The sequence below is a fragment of the Watersipora subatra genome, chromosome 3, assembly GCF_963576615.1.
Source record: "Watersipora subatra chromosome 3, tzWatSuba1.1, whole genome shotgun sequence".
Taxonomy (NCBI): domain Eukaryota; kingdom Metazoa; phylum Bryozoa; class Gymnolaemata; order Cheilostomatida; family Watersiporidae; genus Watersipora; species Watersipora subatra.
In genome coordinates, this window is record NC_088710.1 from 34,581,656 (window position 1) to 34,603,550 (window position 21,895).

A 21,895-nucleotide genomic window follows, 5' to 3' on the forward strand; every position below is an offset into this window, starting at 1 on the left:
GAGAAACATCAGTTTTTGAGACTATTGTACGTAAAAAGCATTCACTGGCTGACTTGTGTGCAATCATGCCTTCATACGAGAACTTTTGCTGCCAACTAAGAACGTGTTAAGATTTAGCTGACCTACATAAATCAAGGTCAGGATACGCACTATTCAACGCTCATGTCGATATGTTCATTTTCTCAAGATATATGATGATAATCCAATGCACATAGTGGCATAGAATGGATAGAGAGGTATCATAGACAATGCAAGAACAGAGTTTCACGCACTTCACTCACCTGCTTGGAAAATATTTACTGCTGTTTAGCAGGCAGGCAGCTCCATCCAGCGTGTGCCTCGTATAGTCTATGGCAGGGCACTGCAAGTGATATATAAGTCTATGACAGGGCACTGCAAGTAGTTTATAAGTCTATGTCAAGGCGCTGCAAGTGATATATACAGTAGACACTCCTACAGCGTAAATAATCCATTCCAGGAACATTCCCGTTATAGGGAATTCACATTATAAGAACAGTAAAATACATGTAAACTACCTAATCCGTTCCAAGAATTTTCCAAACTCATCCCTTTTAACCATATAAATAGAAAAAAAACTAGATTTACTTTTTTAATTTGTTTGCTTTATCGTAACTGTAATATTATTAGTGTTCATCAACATCTCATCTTCTTTTCCTGATCAATTTCACTGGTTTTATAGACTATGACCGCAATAATTTTAGTTGATGGGAAACGTACATATTCGTCCGTTCACAATGATTTGTTTGTTTTTAGACAGCAAAATTTATTCTGCAAAGTAAAACAAAATAACAAATATTTTATACGTTTACAATAGTGCAAAAAAAAATGTTTTTTTACTATAAAAAGAGTGGTGTCTAACTGTTCCTCGTCTATCTGTACCACGAGTCAAGGTTAGGATAAAAGATAACTTTCGGCAATACTCTCAACTCGTGACATCCTCATTGCTAGATCGTCGCTACATAACACCTGCACAAATCGATCGTATTTATTAACAATTGCGCAGCTACCCATTCTGTTTTGTTGATGCATCTGGCAATCTATCATGAAGACCTAAAATGTCATGGAAGTTGTATCTATAACTCTACACGTACGTCGTTTTTCTCACGAGTGTGGCGAGATACACGTGTATGTTACCATTCAAATCAAATTTAAAAAGTTCCCTTCTTGACACTTTACGTTATATGGAATTTTTTACGCAGTACGAAGCAAAAAACTTTGAATAATGTTTTTTGCGTTTTCTGGAAATTATGTTATAAGAGGTATATGTTACAGGAGCGTCTACAATACCTCTATGGCAAGACTCTGCAAGTGATAAATATATCTATGGTAGGGCCCTGCAAGTGATAAATACACCTATGGTGGGGCTCTGCAGGTGATAAATACACCTATGGTAGGGCCCTGCAAGTGATAAATACATCTATGGTGGGGCCCTGCAAGTGATAAATACACCTATGGTAGGGCCCTGCAAGTGATAAATACATCTATGGTGGGGCTCTGCAGGTGATAAATACACCTATAGTAGGGCTCTACAAGTGATAAATACATTTATGGTGGGGCTCTGCAAGCGATAAATACATCTATGGCGGGGCTCTGCAAGTGATAAATACACCAATGGTGGGGCTCTGCAGGTGATAAATACATCTATGGTAGAGCTCTGCGAGTGATAAATACACCTATGGTAAGGCTCTGCAAATGATAAATACATCTATGGTGGGGCTCTGCAAGTGATAAATACACCTATAGTAGGGCTCTGCAAGTGACACATACAACTATGGTGGGGCTCTGCAGGTGATAAATACACCTATAGTAGGGCTCTGCAAGTGATAAATACATCTATGGTGGGGCTCTGCAAGTGATAAATACATCTATGGTGGGGCTCTGCATGTGATAAATACACCTATGGTAGGGCTCTGCAAGTGATAAATACATCTATGGTAAGGCTCTGCAAGTGATAAATACATCTATGGTGGGGCTCTGCAAGTGATAAATACACCTATGGCAGGGCTCTGCAAGTGATAAATACATCTATGGTGGGGCTCTGCAAGTGATAAATACATCTATGGTAAGGCTCTGCAAGTGATAAATACATCTATGGTGGGGCTCTGCAAGTGGTAAATATATCTATGATGGGGCTCTGCGGATGATAAATAAATCTATGGTAGGGCCCTGCAAGTGATAAATACACCTATGGTAGGGCCCTGCAGGTGATAAATACACCTATGGTGGGGCTCTGCAGGTGATAAATACACCTATGGTAGGGCTCTGCAAATGATAAATACATCTATGGTGGGGCTCTGCAAGTGGTAAATATATCTATGGTGGGGCTCTGCGGATGATAAATAAATCTATGGTAGGGCCCTGCAAGTGATAAATACACCTATGGTAGGGCCCTGCAGGTGATAAATACACCTATGGTGGGGCTCTGCAGGTGATAAATACACCTATGGTAGGGCTCTGCAAATGATAAATACATCTATGGTGGGGCTCTGCGAGTGATAAATACACCTATGGTAAGGCTCTGCAAATGATAAATACATCTATGGTGGGGCTCTGCAAGTGTTAAATACACCTATGGTGGGGCTCTGCAGGTGATATATACACCTATGGTGGGACTCTGCAGGTGATAAATACACCTATGGTGGGGCTCTGCAGGTGATAAATACATCTATGGTGGGGCCCTGCAGGTGATAGATACACCTATGGTGGGGCTCTGCAGGTGATAAATACATCTATGGTGGGGCTCTGCAAGTGATAAATACACCTATGGTGGGGCTCTGCAGGTGATAAATACACCTATGGTAAGGCTCTGCAAGTGTTAAATACACCTATGGCGGGGCTCTGCAGGTGATAAATACACCTATGGTAAGGCTCTGCAAGTGTTAAATACATCTATGGTGGGGCCCTGCAGGTGATAAATACATCTATGGTGGGGCTCTGCAGGTGATAAATACATCTATGGTGGGGCTCTGCAGGTGATAAATACACCTATGGTGGGGCTCTGCAGGTGATAAATACATCTATGGTTGGGCCCTGCAGGTGATAAATACATCTATGGTGGGGCTCTGCAGTTGATAAATACACCTATGGTAAGGCTCTGCAAGTGATAAATACATCTATGGTGGGGCTCTGCAGGTGATAAATACACATATGGTGGGGCCCTGCAGGTGATAAATACATCTATGGTGGGGCTCTGCAGGTGATAAATACATCTATGGTGGGGTTCTGCAAGTGATAAATACTTCTATGGCGGGGTTCTGCTAGTGATAAATACATCTATGGTGGGGTTCTGCAAGTGATAAATACATCTATGATAGGTCTCTGCAAGTGATAAATACACCTATGGTGGGGCTCTGCAAGTGATAAATACATCTATGGTGGGGCTCTGCAAGTGATAAATACATCTATGGTGGGGCTCTGCAAGTGATAAATACATCTATGGTAGGCCCTGCAAGTGATAAATACACCTATGGTGGGGCTCTGCAAGTGATAAATACATCTATGGTGGAGCTCTGCAGGTGATAAATACATCTATGGTGGGGTTCTGCAAGTGATAAATACATCTATGGCGGGGTTCTGCTAGTGATAAATACATCTATGGTGGGGTTCTGCAAGTGATAAATACATCTATGATAGGGCTCTGCAAGTGATAAATACACCTATGGCAGGGCTCTTCAAGTGATAAATACATCTATGGTGGTGCTCTGCAAGTGATAAATACACCTATGGCAGGGCTCTGCAAGTGATAAATACACCTATGGTGGGGCTCTGCAAGTGTTAAATACATATATGGTGGGGCTCTGCAAGTGATAAATACATCTATGGTGGGGCTCTGCAAGTGATAAATACATCTATGGTGGGGCTCTGCAGGTGATAAATACACATATGGTGGGGCCCTGCAGGTGATAAATACATCTATGGTGGGGCTCTGCAGGTGATAAATACATCTATGGTGGGGTTCTGCAAGTGATAAATACTTCTATGGCGGGGTTCTGCTAGTGATAAATACATCTATGGTGGGGTTCTGCAAGTGATAAATACATCTATGATAGGTCTCTGCAAGTGATAAATACACCTATGGTGGGGCTCTGCAAGTGATAAATACATCTATGGTGGGGCTCTGCAAGTGATAAATACATCTATGGTGGGGCTCTGCAAGTGATAAATACATCTATGGTAGGCCCTGCAAGTGATAAATACACCTATGGTAAGGCTCTGCAAGTGATAAATACATCTATGGTGGGGCTCTGCAGGTGATAAATACACCTATGGTGGGGCCCTGCAAGTGATAAATACACCTATGGTGGGGCCCTGCAGGTGATAAATACACCTATGGTGGGGCTCTGCAAGTGATAAATACATCTATGGTAGGGCTCTGCAGGTGATAAATACACCTATGGTGGGGCCCTGCAGGTGATAAATACATCTATGGTGGGGCTCTGCAGGTGATAAATACATCTATGGTGGGGTTCTGCAAGCGATAAATACATCTATGGCGGGGTTCTGCTAGTGGTAAATACATCTATGGTGGGGTTCTGCAAGTGATAAATACATCTATGATAGGGCTCTGCAAGTGATAAATACACCTATGGTGGGGATCTGCAAGTGATAAATACATCTATGGTGGGGCTCTGCAAGTGATAAATACATCTATGGTGGGGCTCTGCAAGTGATAAATACATCTATGGTGGGGCTCTGCAAGTGATAAATACATCTATGGTGGGGCTCTGCAAGTGATAAATACATCTATGGTAGGGCTCTGCAAGTGATAAATACACCTATGGTAGGGCTCTGCAGGTGATAAATACATCTATGGTGGGGCTCTGCAAGTGATAAATACACCTATGGTGGGGCTCTGCAGGTGATAAATACACCTATGGTAAGGCTCTGCAAGTGATAAATACACATATGGTGGGGCTCTGCAAGTGATACATACATCTATGGTGGGGCTCTGCAAGTGATAAATACATCTATGGTGGGGCTCTGCAAGTGATAAATACACATATGGCGGGGCTCTGCAAGTGATAAATACATCTATGGTAGGGCTCTGCAGGTGATAAATACACCTATGGTGGGGCTCTGCAGGTGATAAATACACCTATGGTAGAGCTTTGCAAGTGATAAATACATCTATGGTGGGGCTCTGCAGGTGATAAATACACCTATGGTAGAGCTTTGCAAGTGATAAATACATCTATGGTAGGCCCTGCAGGTGATAAATACACCTATGGTAGGGCTCTGCAAGTGATAAATACACCTAAGCTAGGGCTCTGCAAGTGATAAATACATCTATGGTAGGCTCTGCAGGTGATAAATACATTTATGGTGAGGCCCTGCAGGTGATAAATACACCTATGGTGGGGCCCTGCAGGTGATAAATACATCTATGGTGGGGCCCTGCAGGTGATAAATACACCTATGGTAGGGCTCTGCAAGTGATAAATACACCTAAGCTAGGGCTCTGCAAGTGATAAATACATCTATGGTAGGCTCTGCAGGTGATAAATACATCTATGGTAGGGCTCTGCAAGTGATAAATACATCTATGGTAGGCTCTGCAGGTGATAAATACATCTATGGTAGGGCTCTGCAGGTGATAAATACATCTATGGTGGGGCTCTGCAGGTGATAAATACACCTATGGTGGGGCTCTGCAAGTGATAAATCCATCTATGGTGGGGCTCTGCAAGTGATGAGTTTGTATCAAAAAGGGAAACAGCCTAAGAAACATCCAGAAGAACGAAAGACTCTAAAGATTAACAGTAAGACAAATCACTGGATATTAGCAAAAATAATGTTTTCAAAGAATGAAGTAACTATAGGTAACATATCACATTGAATTTTTTTATCTTTACACCAAAAACACGCTGTTAGCTTTCGAGGCTGTAGCGCATAGTCTACGGTCAAAGAAAGTTTCTATTATTTTCCTCTCAGACATACAAAGAACGGCAGGTAATGGACTTGAAGATGTGATAGCGTCAAAAAAATCGATCAAATTAAATTAAAACCAATAAAAGGCTAAAACATCAGCTACAATTTGATGCAATTTTTGTCTTTGTAGACTAACCTCATCCAGAGATACAGTCAAACATGGATAACTCGCCCTCGGATAGCTCGAACACATGGTTAACTCGAACGGTTTCTTTGGTCCGTTCTCACGTAATGATAAATTGCTATAGATAACTCGAATTCAACTCTGTTAACTCGAACTGTTTTTTGCCCAACGGCTACCGAAACGGTTGTTATCGCTTTAGAAAATCACTTTATTCCAAGCCATAGAGGTAAACCTCCACTTTTCGTAATTCATAAGCGTCGTTATTTCCACCATCGGCAAAATATTTTTGTCAACGACTTTTCTAAAGGTTTGGTGAAATTTGATTTATACCAAACATCCGCTTAGCAATCGCCCTTCAAAAGCAAGGTAAAGTGAGGTAATCTTTGCATAAACTTCAAGAAAAATTGGCAAAATTGATCGTGGGTAAAACGCTCAAAAGAAAAAGATGTTTTTTCTTTTGAGCATTTTGACAACGATCAAGTTTTGCCAATGTCAATCTAAAAAAATCCTGGCAATAACATCACCTCAAACAACAAACCAATCTCAAGTGATAGTAAAATCTCTATACTTTTTGATAAAAACGTTTTAAAATTTACATTAGAAGCATTTAATTTGAAACAAGCCATTTGTGCTTTTGATTTATATAATAGTTTGTGTATATGTACATGTATCTACTAATAAATAAGTAAATACATGGACTTGTGACAGTGCTCTGGTAACTTGAACGCTCTGATAATTCGAACACTTTCGCTCGGTCCCGTGAAGTTCGAGTTATCCATGTTTGACTGTATATGCGTCTGAATGAGCCCATCTTTTAGAACGCTAAGATCCGAGCGGTTGCTTCATTCGTGACGTAACAAGTGATTCATGTAAAAAGAGTCGAAACACAATAAATATAACACTTCTTTAGCCAATCATCAGCACAAAATCTTTATATAGGTCATAAATGTTATCGCTAGTAAAACGCGTTGTCTGTGATCTCGAAGTTAGGGATTTCACTCTATTATTAGATCGCATCGAGATCAAGATATTCACTAAATTAATTAACATCGTCAATTTAATGAATTACTCGATCAACATGTTTTATTGACGAACAACAGAACTGTAACAATGCTTCCAGTTCCTACGAAGGTGACTCTGAGTTTTCTGAGCATCAGGTGATTAAAGTTTGGGGCAGACAGCTTATAGTTAGAGCTGACAGGTGTCAGCAGCGTTATGCTACAGAGGAAGATAGGAGAAACGAGAAGAATTTATCATTTACTTTGAGTCTCCTATAAATATACTGTTGCGTTTACATTCAGATTATATTTCCCTGTTTGAAACTATAACGTAATTTACTGCCCAGTGAGTTCTTGACGGCTTCTTTTTAATCTATAGCATCTAGCAACACAATGGCTTAGATTGATGAACAAGTGTTAAATGTACTAAAGGTAATAATTTTAGTACTCATGAATACATCTACTAATTATTAAAATTATAATTTTTTGCTATCACGAAGCATCGTTTCATAACTTCTTTTATCGTTTCACCTGGCTATAATATTTGCTTCAAATTTTCTTTGGCAGTTTTAGCTAGTAAATTAGATTCATGATTAGACTTTATGGTCACCTCTGACTTGTAGAAAGTGGGGAAGATCGATTGATCAATGCTCATCTTCAACTCCCAGAAACAAAGCTTCTAATTGTTGGCTTTGCGTACTTATGCTTTTGTTAAACATTTATTCATTTTTAAAATTACACTCCCAATCTATCAAACTCCCAATTTGAAAGCTTTCAGTAGATACGCGTTAGAACGACATGTCTACGCATGACATATATTTATTGCATTTGTTTTCTTGATTACAGGATGTTTATGTGGTCCCACCAGCGAAGCAGCTTTGTCAGTGTGAAAGGAGAGACTTGAATGTGTGCTTTAAAAACCATGATTTTTTGTTTGAGTTTACTGCAGTAGATTAATTTTTCCTATTATATGAGCTGAAACTATGTGAGTGGCCACGACTTGGATGGATAATTTTAATAAAAGCTTTATGCTGAGATAAAAAACATTTTGGCTTGTAAAAATTATAAAATAAAATAATAATGTTGAAGATAATGCAAAACGTGATTTGCAGAACATATTGAATATATCATAGCCCCGTTGCCACCTGTGTCAAAACCTTGTCCGATAGATGGATTTATGAAGTGTAATCAGAGCTGTAATGACACATACTTTAGCATAGCACGACTTAATTCCAACTATTAAAAGCTACTCAAAAGATTTTATGCTCCACACTAGCAACTGAAAGCAGGTGAGTCCACACCACAAGCCAGCAACCAGGTGCAAGAATGACTCTAATATTTCTTTGCCAGAACCGGTGGGTCAATTTATTTCAAAGAAATTGACAATGTTTTGCGTTCACTATTTTAGTCAACTCAAAAAATCATTTGTTTTGCACTTGCCAATTTGATCAACTAATCAAATCTGACCAGAAAATTTTTTCTCTACAAATTAATACTAATAATGACTCGATAAAATTAAGTATACATGGCTTTTTAGGGATGCAGTTGGTTTTGGCATATATTCGAACATATTCTTTTCAAAAATGCGGCATGTTTATTTTATTTAGTAGGCCTAACTAGTTTCTGGTGTGGGTAGCAACTGAGAACTTCGCTAATACAAAGGCTGTGATGAAATAAGTTCAACTCGACGACCTAATTACCGTGGACTGGTAGAATCGTAGACTTTTTAAAAGTTACTTTTTTAATAAAGGAATTTTTAAAAAATGTTCTAATATCATGATAGGCAGTAATTAGTGCCAAAATATTTTATGGCTTTTTAGCATTGTGTTGCCCTAATTATATAGCGTTTATTAAAAACTGTAAAATACAGGTAGGGCCTATATCACGAGTGCCATGGCACAAGTTGCTATGAATCAATATTAAGGACAAAATATTTCATTCACATTTCCTGCCTCCAGTGCGTTTCACAAAGCGTCGGCTACGAGGATGACGCTGGTGCTAGCATTTGGTAACATGTTTCATTTCGCCTCCAGTCTGCTTCAGTTTTTAGCACTTGTGGAATGAGTTTAGCCTTGAGAAATCAACCCGCGTACAATTCTCATAATTTTTTCGGATTCGGATTCCCTGGGCATATGGAAGAGGAGGGGATAGGTGTGCATCAAAGATCCAGATTTCAACTAAGCATCTTTCACAATTGTAAACGAATTATGGTTTGTAGAAGTTTATTTCTGGACCTCATACACAAGGCTCACAATAAGCATGGAAGTTAGTTTCTATAGACGGAGGATGAGCATACGCATGTCTGTGATTGTCTAATTAAAGCCATGACCCAAGACTTTTATAAAGAGTCATTGTTTGCAGAGCCCTAGAGTGTCTACCTTATAATGGGTGTTGTCAGTGAATGCTAAAAGAGTCCATTATATCCGTCCACCAACCTATAGAAGTAATTATCGCCGTGCCAAAGGAACTCCTAGGTAAAAGACGCAGCTAGGTGTAAATGCTCAGTTGAACTCTATCAATCAACAAGTTTTTAGATATTCTAGTACCCGTTTACCCCTTTGACATATGCAAGAGGATTCCAAACACATCCCTATGCTGTTTCAGACGAGTGGGCTGCTTAAAGAGACACTTCGGTATAATTAGTCAGAGGGCTATTATATTGTAAAACAACGGATAACAATACGAGAACTAAACTGGGAATTAAACTTAGATAGCTTTTGGTTTGTCGATCTTATATATACGTCATTAGGTATTGTACGGTAAAAAATGAAATTATTATAGGTATGATCCATTTGTAAGTTGACTCCACTATTCCAGAATTTACTGGAACAATTATATAGAATCTGAATCGCATTTCGCAGATATGGAATAAATGAAATAATTTTCCAAATTTAATGTTTTCACACAATACAGGAGGGCTTTTTGACATGTTTTATGTGAGTTCTGGGATGGCACTTTTACGATATTATTTGTGCCATGAAGCTCTCAGCCACATAAATATGTTTATATGAATTCATTTACACTAAGCATGAATGTATTTATAATCGGTGTTTTATCAGCCCACCTGACAGTCACTACGTTTCCATGACTAACATAATTCGCATGATTCGAATAATTTGAATGATTCGCAAGTTGAGTTACTTTGCAATCGAGCGAACTTTTCAATGAACACCTGCCGATGCCGATTTAATGCTAGCGCTTGACCCCATAGGTTAAGTATTAGCCTAATTAATGACTCTATAAATAGCTACGCAGTCTTGTCATGCTAAGCTTAGCAGCAATCATTAGGAACTTTGGGCATTGAAGACTGCGCAAATCGAAATAAAAACGACTAAAGGGTGAAAATGTGTACAATGTAATAGCCATGATATTATAATGCGCATTATTCCAAGTGCCGTTTCCATCATTCGCAAGCACGATGGATTCGATAAAGTTTGGCGGGTCGGTTGCAAAACTCGCTTAGCTTGCGGATTTATGCCGTTTCCATGACGTGGATAGCTTGCGGATTGGCTCAAGTTTGCGAATTATGCGCATCATGGAAACATAGTGAATCTCTTAGAGCACACTAGATTGACAGGGTACTAATATTTCGCACAGCACTACGGGTGTTTGCTAAAGAACCTTAATTAAAAACAAAGTATCCTAGCAAACTTGAAGGTTAACTTGCAACAACATTTACATTACCGTTGTTTGGTATCAAAAGAATCACCTTGTTTTACTCTGTTGTGTTGTAGGTGCAAAATATGTGGAAATGTGATTACAAGCTCTTAAAAGCTCAAAAACGAACAGCTAATCGCAGCCACGCAAGACCGCCGTAGTTTGGATTCTCCTTCCAAAACGGCTCAAATGTGACGTAGCTGTGTTAGATGGTTTCTGTTTACATTTTCATGCAACCTTATTCGTCGAAATATTTGGCAAATATACTTCACGCATTCAATAAAACCATGTCATTGTTCTTACACGTCTGTTTTATTGTCATTGTAATGCTGTCACTTTTAGCAGTGATATCTTATAACTTACCGTAAAAATTCGTTTAATTTTTTAGCCTTAGCTTGAAGGAGTACGTATCATTGTCTGATAATCATGACGAGCCTGTTGGTCATTTGTGATAATCGAAAAATGCTGCAGAAATTATTTGCGAAATATTGGGTCACATGATCAGATTACGACTAGACTATTAGACCAAATCGAAACAAAACTGTAAAGTAGCAAGCATCTATATTTGATACGGGGTCTTCGGTAAAACCCAAAGTGTTTGTCATAAACTAGTGCTACGAGAAGTTTTATATTGAGCTTTTGATTGTCCTTTCAATTCCCAGGAGAACACCACATGACAAGACGATAACCAAATTTCATTGCTACGTCAGAGAAATAAAGATATTCGAATCTACGGCAGCTTTTCTTTTTTGAGCTTTTAAGAGCTTGTAATCCCATTCCCACATGTTTTGCACCTACACCACAACAGAGTAAGACATGGTGACTGTTTTGATACCAAATAACTGTAATGTGAATTTTGTTGCAAGTCAACCTTTAACAAAAACAAACATGCAGAAGTTTCCTATAAATATGCAGTAGAGACGAACTTCACCCTCTAAAGTTCTATTAAAATAATGTGTTCACACTGATAACCATTGGGTTGACAGTTCTATTGGGACTAGAAGTCTAGAGCATTTAGCAGTCTAGAGAGTTACAATAAAATGTAACATCATTACTATGTACACTACTGTATGGAGTTTTTACCTTCGAGACAGACATTGTTGATAACAGCGGTCTGAGAAAGGCTTGAGAGCAACGTGTTCGGTACACTAAACGCTTGTGACCATACATAGTAGAAACTTTGAATGTAACTTCAATAAATTTAGCTCACTAAACACACACTTGAAGCTAAGTTTCAATCATTTACAAAACTTACTTCAATTTTGTCATATTTTTATAGTATCTGTTTTCATATATGCGCGTGTCTCGCGTTCACAATTACCTTTAGTAATCAAAAACAATGTCTCGTCATACAGTGTAGCGGCCACTGAGAAATGACTCATACGATCAAATCTCAATGATTATACGCATCTCAAGGAAGAAACATGCTAAAAAGTCAGCTCGAATCTAAGTTGCTCGCATGTTGGGCACTCGTATGTAGAGGTATGGCTGTATATAATAAATAAAATGCATGTTTCATCTAAAGCTTATGAATTGAATGTTAATAATACCAGTAGATTTTAGCATCTATACACTCCTTGGAAAGTGGTAATAAGCGATACATATATAATTTACCAAAAGTGATGGGAATTGGATGAAGATCTAGCTGTTTAGTCAAACACTATGTATAAAAGTACACTGCAGTCTTTTATCACCAGGTCTGTTTGAGTTATTCAATACATCGATGTTGTTTCTATCTAATCAGCAACTATTTGTTATATAAATTAATTATATATATATAATGATATGTTACTTTTATTATGTGACTAAAATACGTACCATATAATATTTGATGATTGCTATTATTTCAGTCTGTGATGTCGGTTGATTAGGAGCTTAACAAATGACGGAGCTCCTACTATGAATCTGACACAGCAAACGAGGAGTTGTTTCCTCAACAAAACTCTTCACATTTTTCCAATTTACATGTAGCGTGTCATCAACTCTTAATGAATGGTCTAGTTTACCATTAAAGTCTCTGGTTTATGAGCTGAGAAGGTCAAGTGTCACCCAAGCACAGTGCATGCGTGTAGTTTATAGCATGTCTCACCTCTTTAGGAGTTTTATGAGCTGCGCATAGAAATATCCACTGCTCAGTTGCAGTCATCTGGGTACACTCTTCTGGCTTGCATTCTTCCTGCAGTCTTACAGCGAGTCCATTCAATTCCATACAGAACTGCCTAGCAACAACCAAACATTGCGATAAGGCTGACAAATCAATACAAGACAGGAGTGACGAGCCACTAATAAGAAAATCATGCATTCTTATCAGAACAATATTTCATGGAGACACAACTCCTCAAGAACACATGTCTGGTAGTTAAGCGCAATTAAGATTTTAGGGCTAGATTTTGTAAGTTGTTAAATGCCTTCAATGTGCGTAAACTGTGTGTGCCAGCAGTCCAGTTCTGCTAAAACTAAGCACTTTAAGATGTATATTGACAAATACTGTAACAGGCCATGATTATTTGTTAGCCATCAGACATCATTTATAAGTGTTAGCAAGTAGCAATTCTGTTGAAGGATATATCGATTCTTTAATACATACCCTTCAACAAAATGCAGGTGGCATAAACACACAACAGTATAGTATTCACTATACTACTACAAATCTACCATCGCTAGACTATTAAGGATTTGACTGTACAGTCATACCTCGACATGCGAGATAATCACGATACAAGCAAAGTTTCAAGCAAGTCTCTGCCTTGCATTACGAGAAAACCGGAGATACGAGCTAGTTCTCGATGGCTCAGTTAAGTCTGCTAGAGGATGCTTTCGAGTACAGCATTGCTCGGTCATTCGCGCCGAATTAGTTTGAGAAACGTTTTAAAAATGCCAGCTAAAAGTTATGGTTAAAGCGAGGCAACAAGTGTTAAGCCAAAAATTATAATAAAAAACTAAGACAAAGACAAAATTAAGAGTTAGGTTTAGTAAAATATTAAAATCTAGCTTCACGTGTTTAGTGAGCTAAATTCATGAAAATCGCGAACGATGCTTTTTTTGCAATTTTTTTATAATATCAAAACAATACCAAAATTTACTATTAAATAAAAGAATGACAATCATTTTCTACATATACATACATATACATATATGGTGGCGTTGTCGCGAACGAGCGCATGTGTATACGGATAGATGACATCAAAAAAAATGATGGATTGGGTGTTGACTGTAGTTGGGACAGAGTTAAAACCTTACAATGATGCGTGAGACTGCAGTTTTGTTATGCCTGTGAAAAAATAGCTCTACAGCAAAAATTTATAAAAATAACCACGCTTGGAATTACTTCAAAGCCATGAAACATCAAGTACACAGCAAGTTAGGAATTGTCAACTTAGAATATGGATTGGCACCAAGAATCGCTTCATTGCATTCATTTAGTTTTGCTCGACAAATGGGCTATTCCACTAGCAGTGTAGAGGGTGTACGATTGACTGAAGGGCGCAATGCTGACAAGAACAGAGGCTATGGAAGCTCCAGCTACCAGTATCATGTTTAAGGAAATATATATAAGCCTACCTGAGGTGTTCATATTTCCAGACGCCTTCATCCTGTCCCTCCGGAGGTGTGAGAATCAAGTCTATATCAAAGGTCTCTGTTCTTATTAGCTGCTGTATGTACTGCTGAACGACCACAATACTGTCCATCTCCTCGAATGTCTGTGATGGCCACGCACACCATTCCTGGTGGTACCATGCAAATCATTTGAATGACAAAACTAATCAAAAGCTGTTGTTTGTACTAGTAACTAGCTCCATGAGTAATTCAGAACAATGCGTGTAAACAAATTTTAAACTCTGTAATACCGCCTTTTCATGTCAACCAAATGACCTCTGACAGCGATGGAAAATTAAAGAGCTGTTAAGTTTTAAGTTAAAACTTCAGCTGTTGAATTTACACCAAGAGCTAACATACAAGTATGCCTTACACAACTTTACATGTACATGTGAGGCAGAGTGTCGCTTTCATATTTGTAGGCACAACTGACACAACTCTGAATCCCTCAGGTTCGACGAATGCTTTGCCAATAAAAATAAAATTATTTCATCTTCTCACACAAAATCTGAGTCAACTGCAATTGACCACCAGAGCTGCTGACAGCATTAGCATTACAAGTTAAAGCTGTAGATTATCCTTGACAATAGAATAACCTTGACAATAGAATAATCATATTTTGACTTTACAGAGCATCATAACAAGGACTTTGGAATTGAAATCACAAAAAAAAACCGGCTCCAAGCAATCGAAAAACCCATGGCTCTAAATATTGCCCTCCAAAACTATTCACACATTATTGATGGTAGACTGTTCACCATGGCCTCATCTGAAATTCCAACACACTACAAATTGAAATTCCTTTCACCTTGCATCTAATCATAAGGTTGAAATTTTAGATATATATCTCCAAGTTAGTCGTCGTCGTTCGGTGTTTGTCCAGCAATAGCGATTGAAAACAAGCAAAGAAAATCCCTATCGCAGAAGATTTGATCTGGAAACCTCTCGTTCACAAGGCAACAAGCTGACTCATTAAGCTACACGGGATGCAATGAATCTGGGTTGAAATACGCACAGTGATTCTGCATTACACACAATGTCACCATAGCTTGCTCTCACGGCTCTTATTAGTAAGTTTAGCCATACAGATAGTAGCTTACTCAAATTAGCAAATTGCAACTACATTACCTGCCACTGTTTATAAGCTGTCTTTAATACCCGCGCTCTTCCGGGTATCCAATGAAAACATCAATGGTGTCACATAGTGACGAAATTTGTGACTTATTTAGTTAAAACTGAAAAATTGATGATTTTTCCAAGCTTTAAAAGACTGATACTCCACCCAACATGGTATGTCGATAGCGTAGACTGCAAAATTTACATACATGTAATATTATACTCTAGGATGATAAGGTCATCAACAGCCAGATTAAGCGTGTCTTAAATCACCAAATGAAAAATAATAGCATTAAACTTTGAATATATTTTCTTTTGCAAGATGCCGAATATTTAATAAGAATTTGAGGAAGACTTGGCAGACATTGTCTGAGTGGGTGTTTGTAAAATGCAATGTACCCAAGAAAATAGGATATTAGTATTTTGGCAAACAATTTTGTCTGCCTTTAGCAAAACAAGGAATATCAAGTCGTAGCATTAAACAAGTCAAACATACTTTATTTGACAACAAGTCAAGCCTGAGTGACTTAAATCCTAATGTAATATAGATGTGTGTGTAACACTCTTAAGGAATTTCCTGTCTTACCAAACCGTGCATGTTTGAGATACAGCTTCCTTATCTCATGGTTTTTGCGCCTTCTGATGTGGAGCATTATGTTTTTTATCCTCTCGCTACGGCATTTTTGTTGCCATACGATGTCAACAAAAATATCAATCGAAATTCAAATTTGACGATCGGTATGCTGGATACGTGTATATATTCCAAAAATGCTGATATGCTATTGACTGAAATCCTTCCCACAATGCTTGAAAGAAAGACGATGCTGGCGCTCCCTCAGTTCAGCATTCTTCGTATTTTGTAAATACTTGATATGCAAAAGTAAAAATTGATTGCGCATTTTGGAGTTTAATATAATATTTTGTATAAACTTCAATTCACTACACTTATATAACAAGTACATACATGTACATAAGTTTAATTCGTCAGCTATGGGTCTTAAGATTGATAATGGCGTAGAAGGAACAAGTAAGAAAATGATTACCATGGAAACGAATTTAGAGTTACTAGGTTAACTAGAATTTAACTATAGTTACTAAGGTTAATTTACTATTTTTTTACTAATTTTTAATATTTACAGTGCATATATATAATTTTGATGTTTTTTACCAGGGGGTGTTTGCAATCGATAATTACTATGGGTTTCTATATCCCTCTATACAAGACTTTTGCCTTACGATGCAAACACCGGAATGAATCAATGTCATAGGGAGAGAGGGGAGCCACTGTGGCCACTGTAATTGGAACAGGTTGAGAACGATAGCAAACACACAAGCAATAGAATGAGTGAAAGAAGTCACTGAACTAAGACTGTTGTATAAGAAGGACATTGATTATCACTACCAATTCAGCAGAGTATCTGCTGTAATGGAAAGATATGAAGTGATCAGCCACGTTTATAACATGAATATCAAAGACCAATAAATACTTTTTTACTGGGTCACTTCATGCTCAGTTAAATCTATTACAAGGCAGTAAGCCAGCCATCACAGTCTAGTTTATAGCGAGGCAGCAAATCAACCGTCACAGTCTATCTTATAGCAAGGCAGCATGCTGAATGTCACAGTCAAGATTATAGCAATGCTGCAGACCAACTCTTACAATACCAAAATATAATTCGTTCTTGTAAAACTCGATTTTCTGCTCGTTTTATTGATGTGTGTTTTATTAAAATAACTGCATCATGTTAGATTAGCTTTGTTTCTTGAGTGACAAACAAGACAGATTTATTTTAAATGTCCATTGCAGAATATCAGCTAATGGATGAAAATAAATGTATGAAGTGAAAGTCGGAGTCCAGATCATGGCAGATTGATTTCAGGCCATGGTAATCACCCAAATACAAATAAGATTACACTTTCTGATACATTCAAAAGAAAAATACGTTATCTTTCAATAAGCAATTATGAAAGAAATTTAGATTCAATTTCGTTATAAATACTAATCCATAGCCTTCCTCTGTGATAGTGCGCAAATCATTGAGGATTCGTATACTTGAATAATCAAACATTTCAGACAGGTTAGTGGTTTTGGAGTTAACTTACAAATTTGTTAAGATTGGGACAAACAGAGGGTTGATTTGGAAAAAAATTTTGATTTAGGAATTGAATTTGCCAAGCAAATCACATTAGTGATGTATCAGTTATTAAAAGGGTGCAAAAGTCATTCTAGTTGCTTATGCCCATTGGCGAGAAACAACCATTTAAAGTAGTACATTATAGGTAATGATAACTACAGTGGTCTGTCAATGGTATTTTAGGCAGTAGATACATAGCTGAGGAAATTCAATTGTAACATGGCAGACACTTGTAGAGAAGTTCAGACTTTGAATATCTCAGTTTGTTGCTCTTGCTTTTCACTGATTGTTATAATTGTTATAATTTTTAACAATATTATCAGTGTTAACATTATTAATTGTCAACATTATTATTCTGAGTGAGTCAATGTTAGTAATAGCGCTAATTTTAATTTACAGCTATACCCACATGTTTCAACTATAGATACTATAGGTAGTTCAAGAATACATATATATAATTATCATATAACAACATGATTTTTCAGTTGATTTTGAAAAGAAAAATGAAAGCAAGTGATGACCTAACCTATCTTGTTGAAATCTGAATTGTTTTGCATATATTTCTGTGCTCAATGATTCATCATATACAGTATTTCTAAATCATTACTTAAGGGTTTAAGATTGGGACTTTGCACACAGAGTGAGTGAGCTAGTTTCTTAGCTACTACTTGACACCTACAGGAGAACTGATTTTCGTCTAATCTGTTTTTCAACTGATTGACTTTCAAACAGAAAAGTGATATGGTGACAGCTGTAGGAGTAAAGTACGCGTTAAACAAAACATGCTTTCATTGTAAGCTATAGTGACCAGCTACTGCACACCGAAGAACGTTTCATGCCAGAAACATTGCATTATAATGTTTAAATTTATTATTATTTTGCTGGGTGGACGATGGCATTATAAATTTACTAATAATTTAAGTTTCTCCATCATCAAAAGTTGAAATCGTACAATGTGTGTTAATTTTTAAGTGTTTCAACGATATCGTTGCTTAACACCATGCTCCAAGTACAGCACGGTGTTAAGCAACGATATTAGTTGCTTAACACCGAACATTTGAACGATAGCTTTTAGATCAAATTAATTCGTCGCAAAAATCCATTAATTATACCAACAAGGTTAGCTATTATACCGAAGCTTTTGTGCCAGGAAGGTTTCTTCGAAGTTGGTCCACTGTAGTTGCCATAAGTTGTAGTTCAGATAAACACACTTCTGTATGTAGAACTTTTTAGACTTTGAATATTTGCAACAAATTAGATCAATTTTACCTTATACAGGAGCATCACAAAAATCTTACCGGAAATGCTCATTACCACCGTTTTTACCAGTACACGTCTCGATATTTTTGCAGATAGTTTACCACGGGCTAGATCGGTGTTTCAGAGTAGGAAAACGCAACTCCAACATTAGTACATAAAACTCGTCAGTGTAATAGTGTAAGGATGAACTCAAAATCATTTGTTTAAATGCACGGCTCATTACTGGCCATTACCGTCAAATAAAAATGGCTGACCTGTAAAAGTATAACTCTGTGTAACATGTACATAAAGGAGTGGTTAATTATCACTGGTTAATCAGATGCAAATGGTCATTAATGAAGGAGGGTAGCTCCAAGCTTGATGACCTTTTACTACACCATGTGTGAGATGAGTTCGACAAACATGCAGCTTGGTTGGTCCTAAATCTATCGCCCTGCCTGTGAGAAAGTCACTTGCTGTCAATTGAATTACTCGAATCACTGTTCGCAGCATTCGATCATTTTATGAGTCGATATATCTGTATGCAATGTACAGATAAAGCTAGCACTATAGTGCTATTCCCTTCTGCTCCTCTGGCTCTACTGTTTCAATGTTTTTTTCATTTCCCGCACTTTTTTAACTGACACTGCTGTAAACTGGCATTTAAGGTTGTATTTACTGCATTCTTCGCTATAATAACTATAGCAGCAGCAGCTAATTCATTGTCTATCGTTATCTGCGTCGATGCAACATTGTTTTTAGTCGAGCACAAACCTTATTCCACCATGAAGCATAGCATGTGAACACATATCAAAATAGATGCTACAAATTTATATTATTACAGTGATAAGTTTTTCATTATTTAATTAAATACTTTTAACCAAAAAGGTCAACACGTCTATAAGAATCTTTAGTGATTTTTAGGATTTTACCCATCCTATTGTGAAGGTTGCTTCATGGTTTTTGTATTGAGAAAGACAGTAAATAATTGCTCAAAGTATGAAGCAAAATACTTTTTATAAGGTGATGCTTGTTTCCAATTTTTACGTGGTTTCGTGTGTTAAATTCGTGATGCTTTGACAAGCAGTAGAGACATGTGAAACAGATATGAGTTGTGAATTAGAAGCGACTGTGAAAGGCGACAGGGTAAAACAGTAAAGTGATAATGGCAGCAGAAAGAAATTAAAAAAACCATCTGGCAAAATTGGTTTGTAACACATTGCAGCAGTAAGAGACAGCAGAGCAACATCGCTGTCTCTTACTGCTGGGAAAATAACAAGGATTCATATAAGAGAGAGTTAGCAGAAGAAGGTATTAAGGGGCATAGCAAAGGTGCTAATCACCTATCATCCGTAGCGATGTTTGTCCAAACTAGGAGTAGAAGGAAAAACTATAGGCAGGTACATACAGTGCACATACAATGAGAAGATTATTGTATTATGTATTGCAGGAAAACGGCTTTCTTTATCGATCGGTTTTATCAGCCGATTCTATGTAAATCCGCATTCACTTTCCATGGCATCTTGTGAGCAGCAGCTATAAATGTCAGTCCAATGGCACAACTCAGACAGAGAGAGAGAGTGTCATGGAAGCTTAGAAGCTGGTGTGTTGTTTGTAACTTAAACCTAGAGAGTGTACTCAAGGGTACGGGCTTACAGACTTTTCATGTCAAAAATCTTGAATGAACCAAAAACACTTCTATACGCTTAGCAAAGCAGTATAGGTAGGCCTATTGATAGAGCTACTCATGGGCAGCGTTATTAGTAGAGTAATCCACAAAAAGAAAACAGTGTGAGTCCAACAATTCTGTGTACTATCATTGCTGAGGTCAGTCTGACCAGAATAGCCAGATGTATCATCCATACTATTTGCTTTATCGTGTAGGTCTTTCTGTAGAAATTCTTCTTCAGCATTCAAAGCCTTCAGCTTCTCTGTAACAGCGTTAAAAGCTAGTTGAGCACTATGTATATACATATACATGTATCTTTGTATATACATGTACATGTACGTATATACGTATGCATATAACATACAGAAATATCTTCTACTTGGAGAGGAGATTGAAAAATACTCGTATAGAAGAACAACTGTAATTCTAGTGGTAATTGGAGCATTGGGTGCTATAATACATGCACACCAATTGTGTCTTGTTCAAATACTAGCAATGGTCAACACAAGTCAGGTGTAGACGATCACTCTATTGGAAACAGCTAAGAGCACAAGGGGGGTGCTCAAACTCCAGGTTCTCTGGTAAGAGATCTGAGCTTGAGTTCATTACTGCCCACTTGGATTAACAGGGGAAAGAGAATAATTATATATATATAATACTTCATGAGTATTGATATTTAGTTTTCGTAAACACTAACAATGCAGCATGATATTCCAACGCTTCAAAAATGCTTCACTTTGGATATTCTTCAAGAGCTGGCTACTATGTGAGTTTTTTTGAGTTTTTACAGTATAAAGATGTAGATAGCTAGCAAGTTAGACTATAGTTTTAGCTCCATAAATCATAAACTTATTCTTATATTTATCCTTTCACTAACAAACAACTTTCACCAACCTGAAGTTTGTGTGCTAACAGATATCTTCTGGAGGTATGCATGCAAGGGGAGGCAATCAAAGTCGACTTTGAGATATTTGTATATTCCATAGCAAGGATCACCAAAGACCTGACTAGAGACATCAGGCCAGCATATATTGTGTCCCTCACACTCTTTCTTCACTGCTTGTGTGACATCATTTACCCGACAGCTGTGTACACAGTAGAACATGAGAGCAAATGCAATGTGCAATCACCCTCTAGCGACTCACTCTGGTCATATAAATCCTTATGTTTAACATTGCAAGTAGCCTGGGCTACTGCAAATAAAAGAATAGTAAATGATAGATTATTTATAGTAAAAAATTGTGTTTGTAAATTAAAGGCTAGCCTAGTCTTTACTATAATAAGAGCCGTGTCTGTCTGTCTATCTGTCTGTCTGAAGCCGCGCTATAAGAGCATTAGAAAAAAAGATTGCAGTGCATGGGAATCAAACCCTGATATTCAGATTCCCAGCCAAGCACACCACCGATTGTAC

At 37.7% G+C, this 21,895-nt stretch overlaps 1 protein-coding gene across 1 annotated transcript in view; it reads right to left on the minus strand.

Annotated features, from left to right (window-relative positions):
• The window catches only part of LOC137391507 (MOB-like protein phocein), a 33,999-nt gene extending 15,135 nt beyond the window's left edge, over positions 1 to 18,864 (minus strand). Inside the window, exons 1-4 of the mRNA XM_068078009.1 lie at positions 18,710 to 18,864; positions 14,290 to 14,453; positions 12,818 to 12,947; positions 282 to 361 (exon numbers count right to left, since the gene is read on the minus strand). Of these exons, the coding sequence (XP_067934110.1) occupies positions 282 to 361; positions 12,818 to 12,947; positions 14,290 to 14,453; positions 18,710 to 18,763 (428 nt within the window). The 5' untranslated portion in view covers positions 18,764 to 18,864. The remainder of the gene's footprint in view (positions 1 to 281; positions 362 to 12,817; positions 12,948 to 14,289; positions 14,454 to 18,709) is intronic.
• Between the last annotated feature and the right edge of the window lie 3,031 nt (positions 18,865 to 21,895).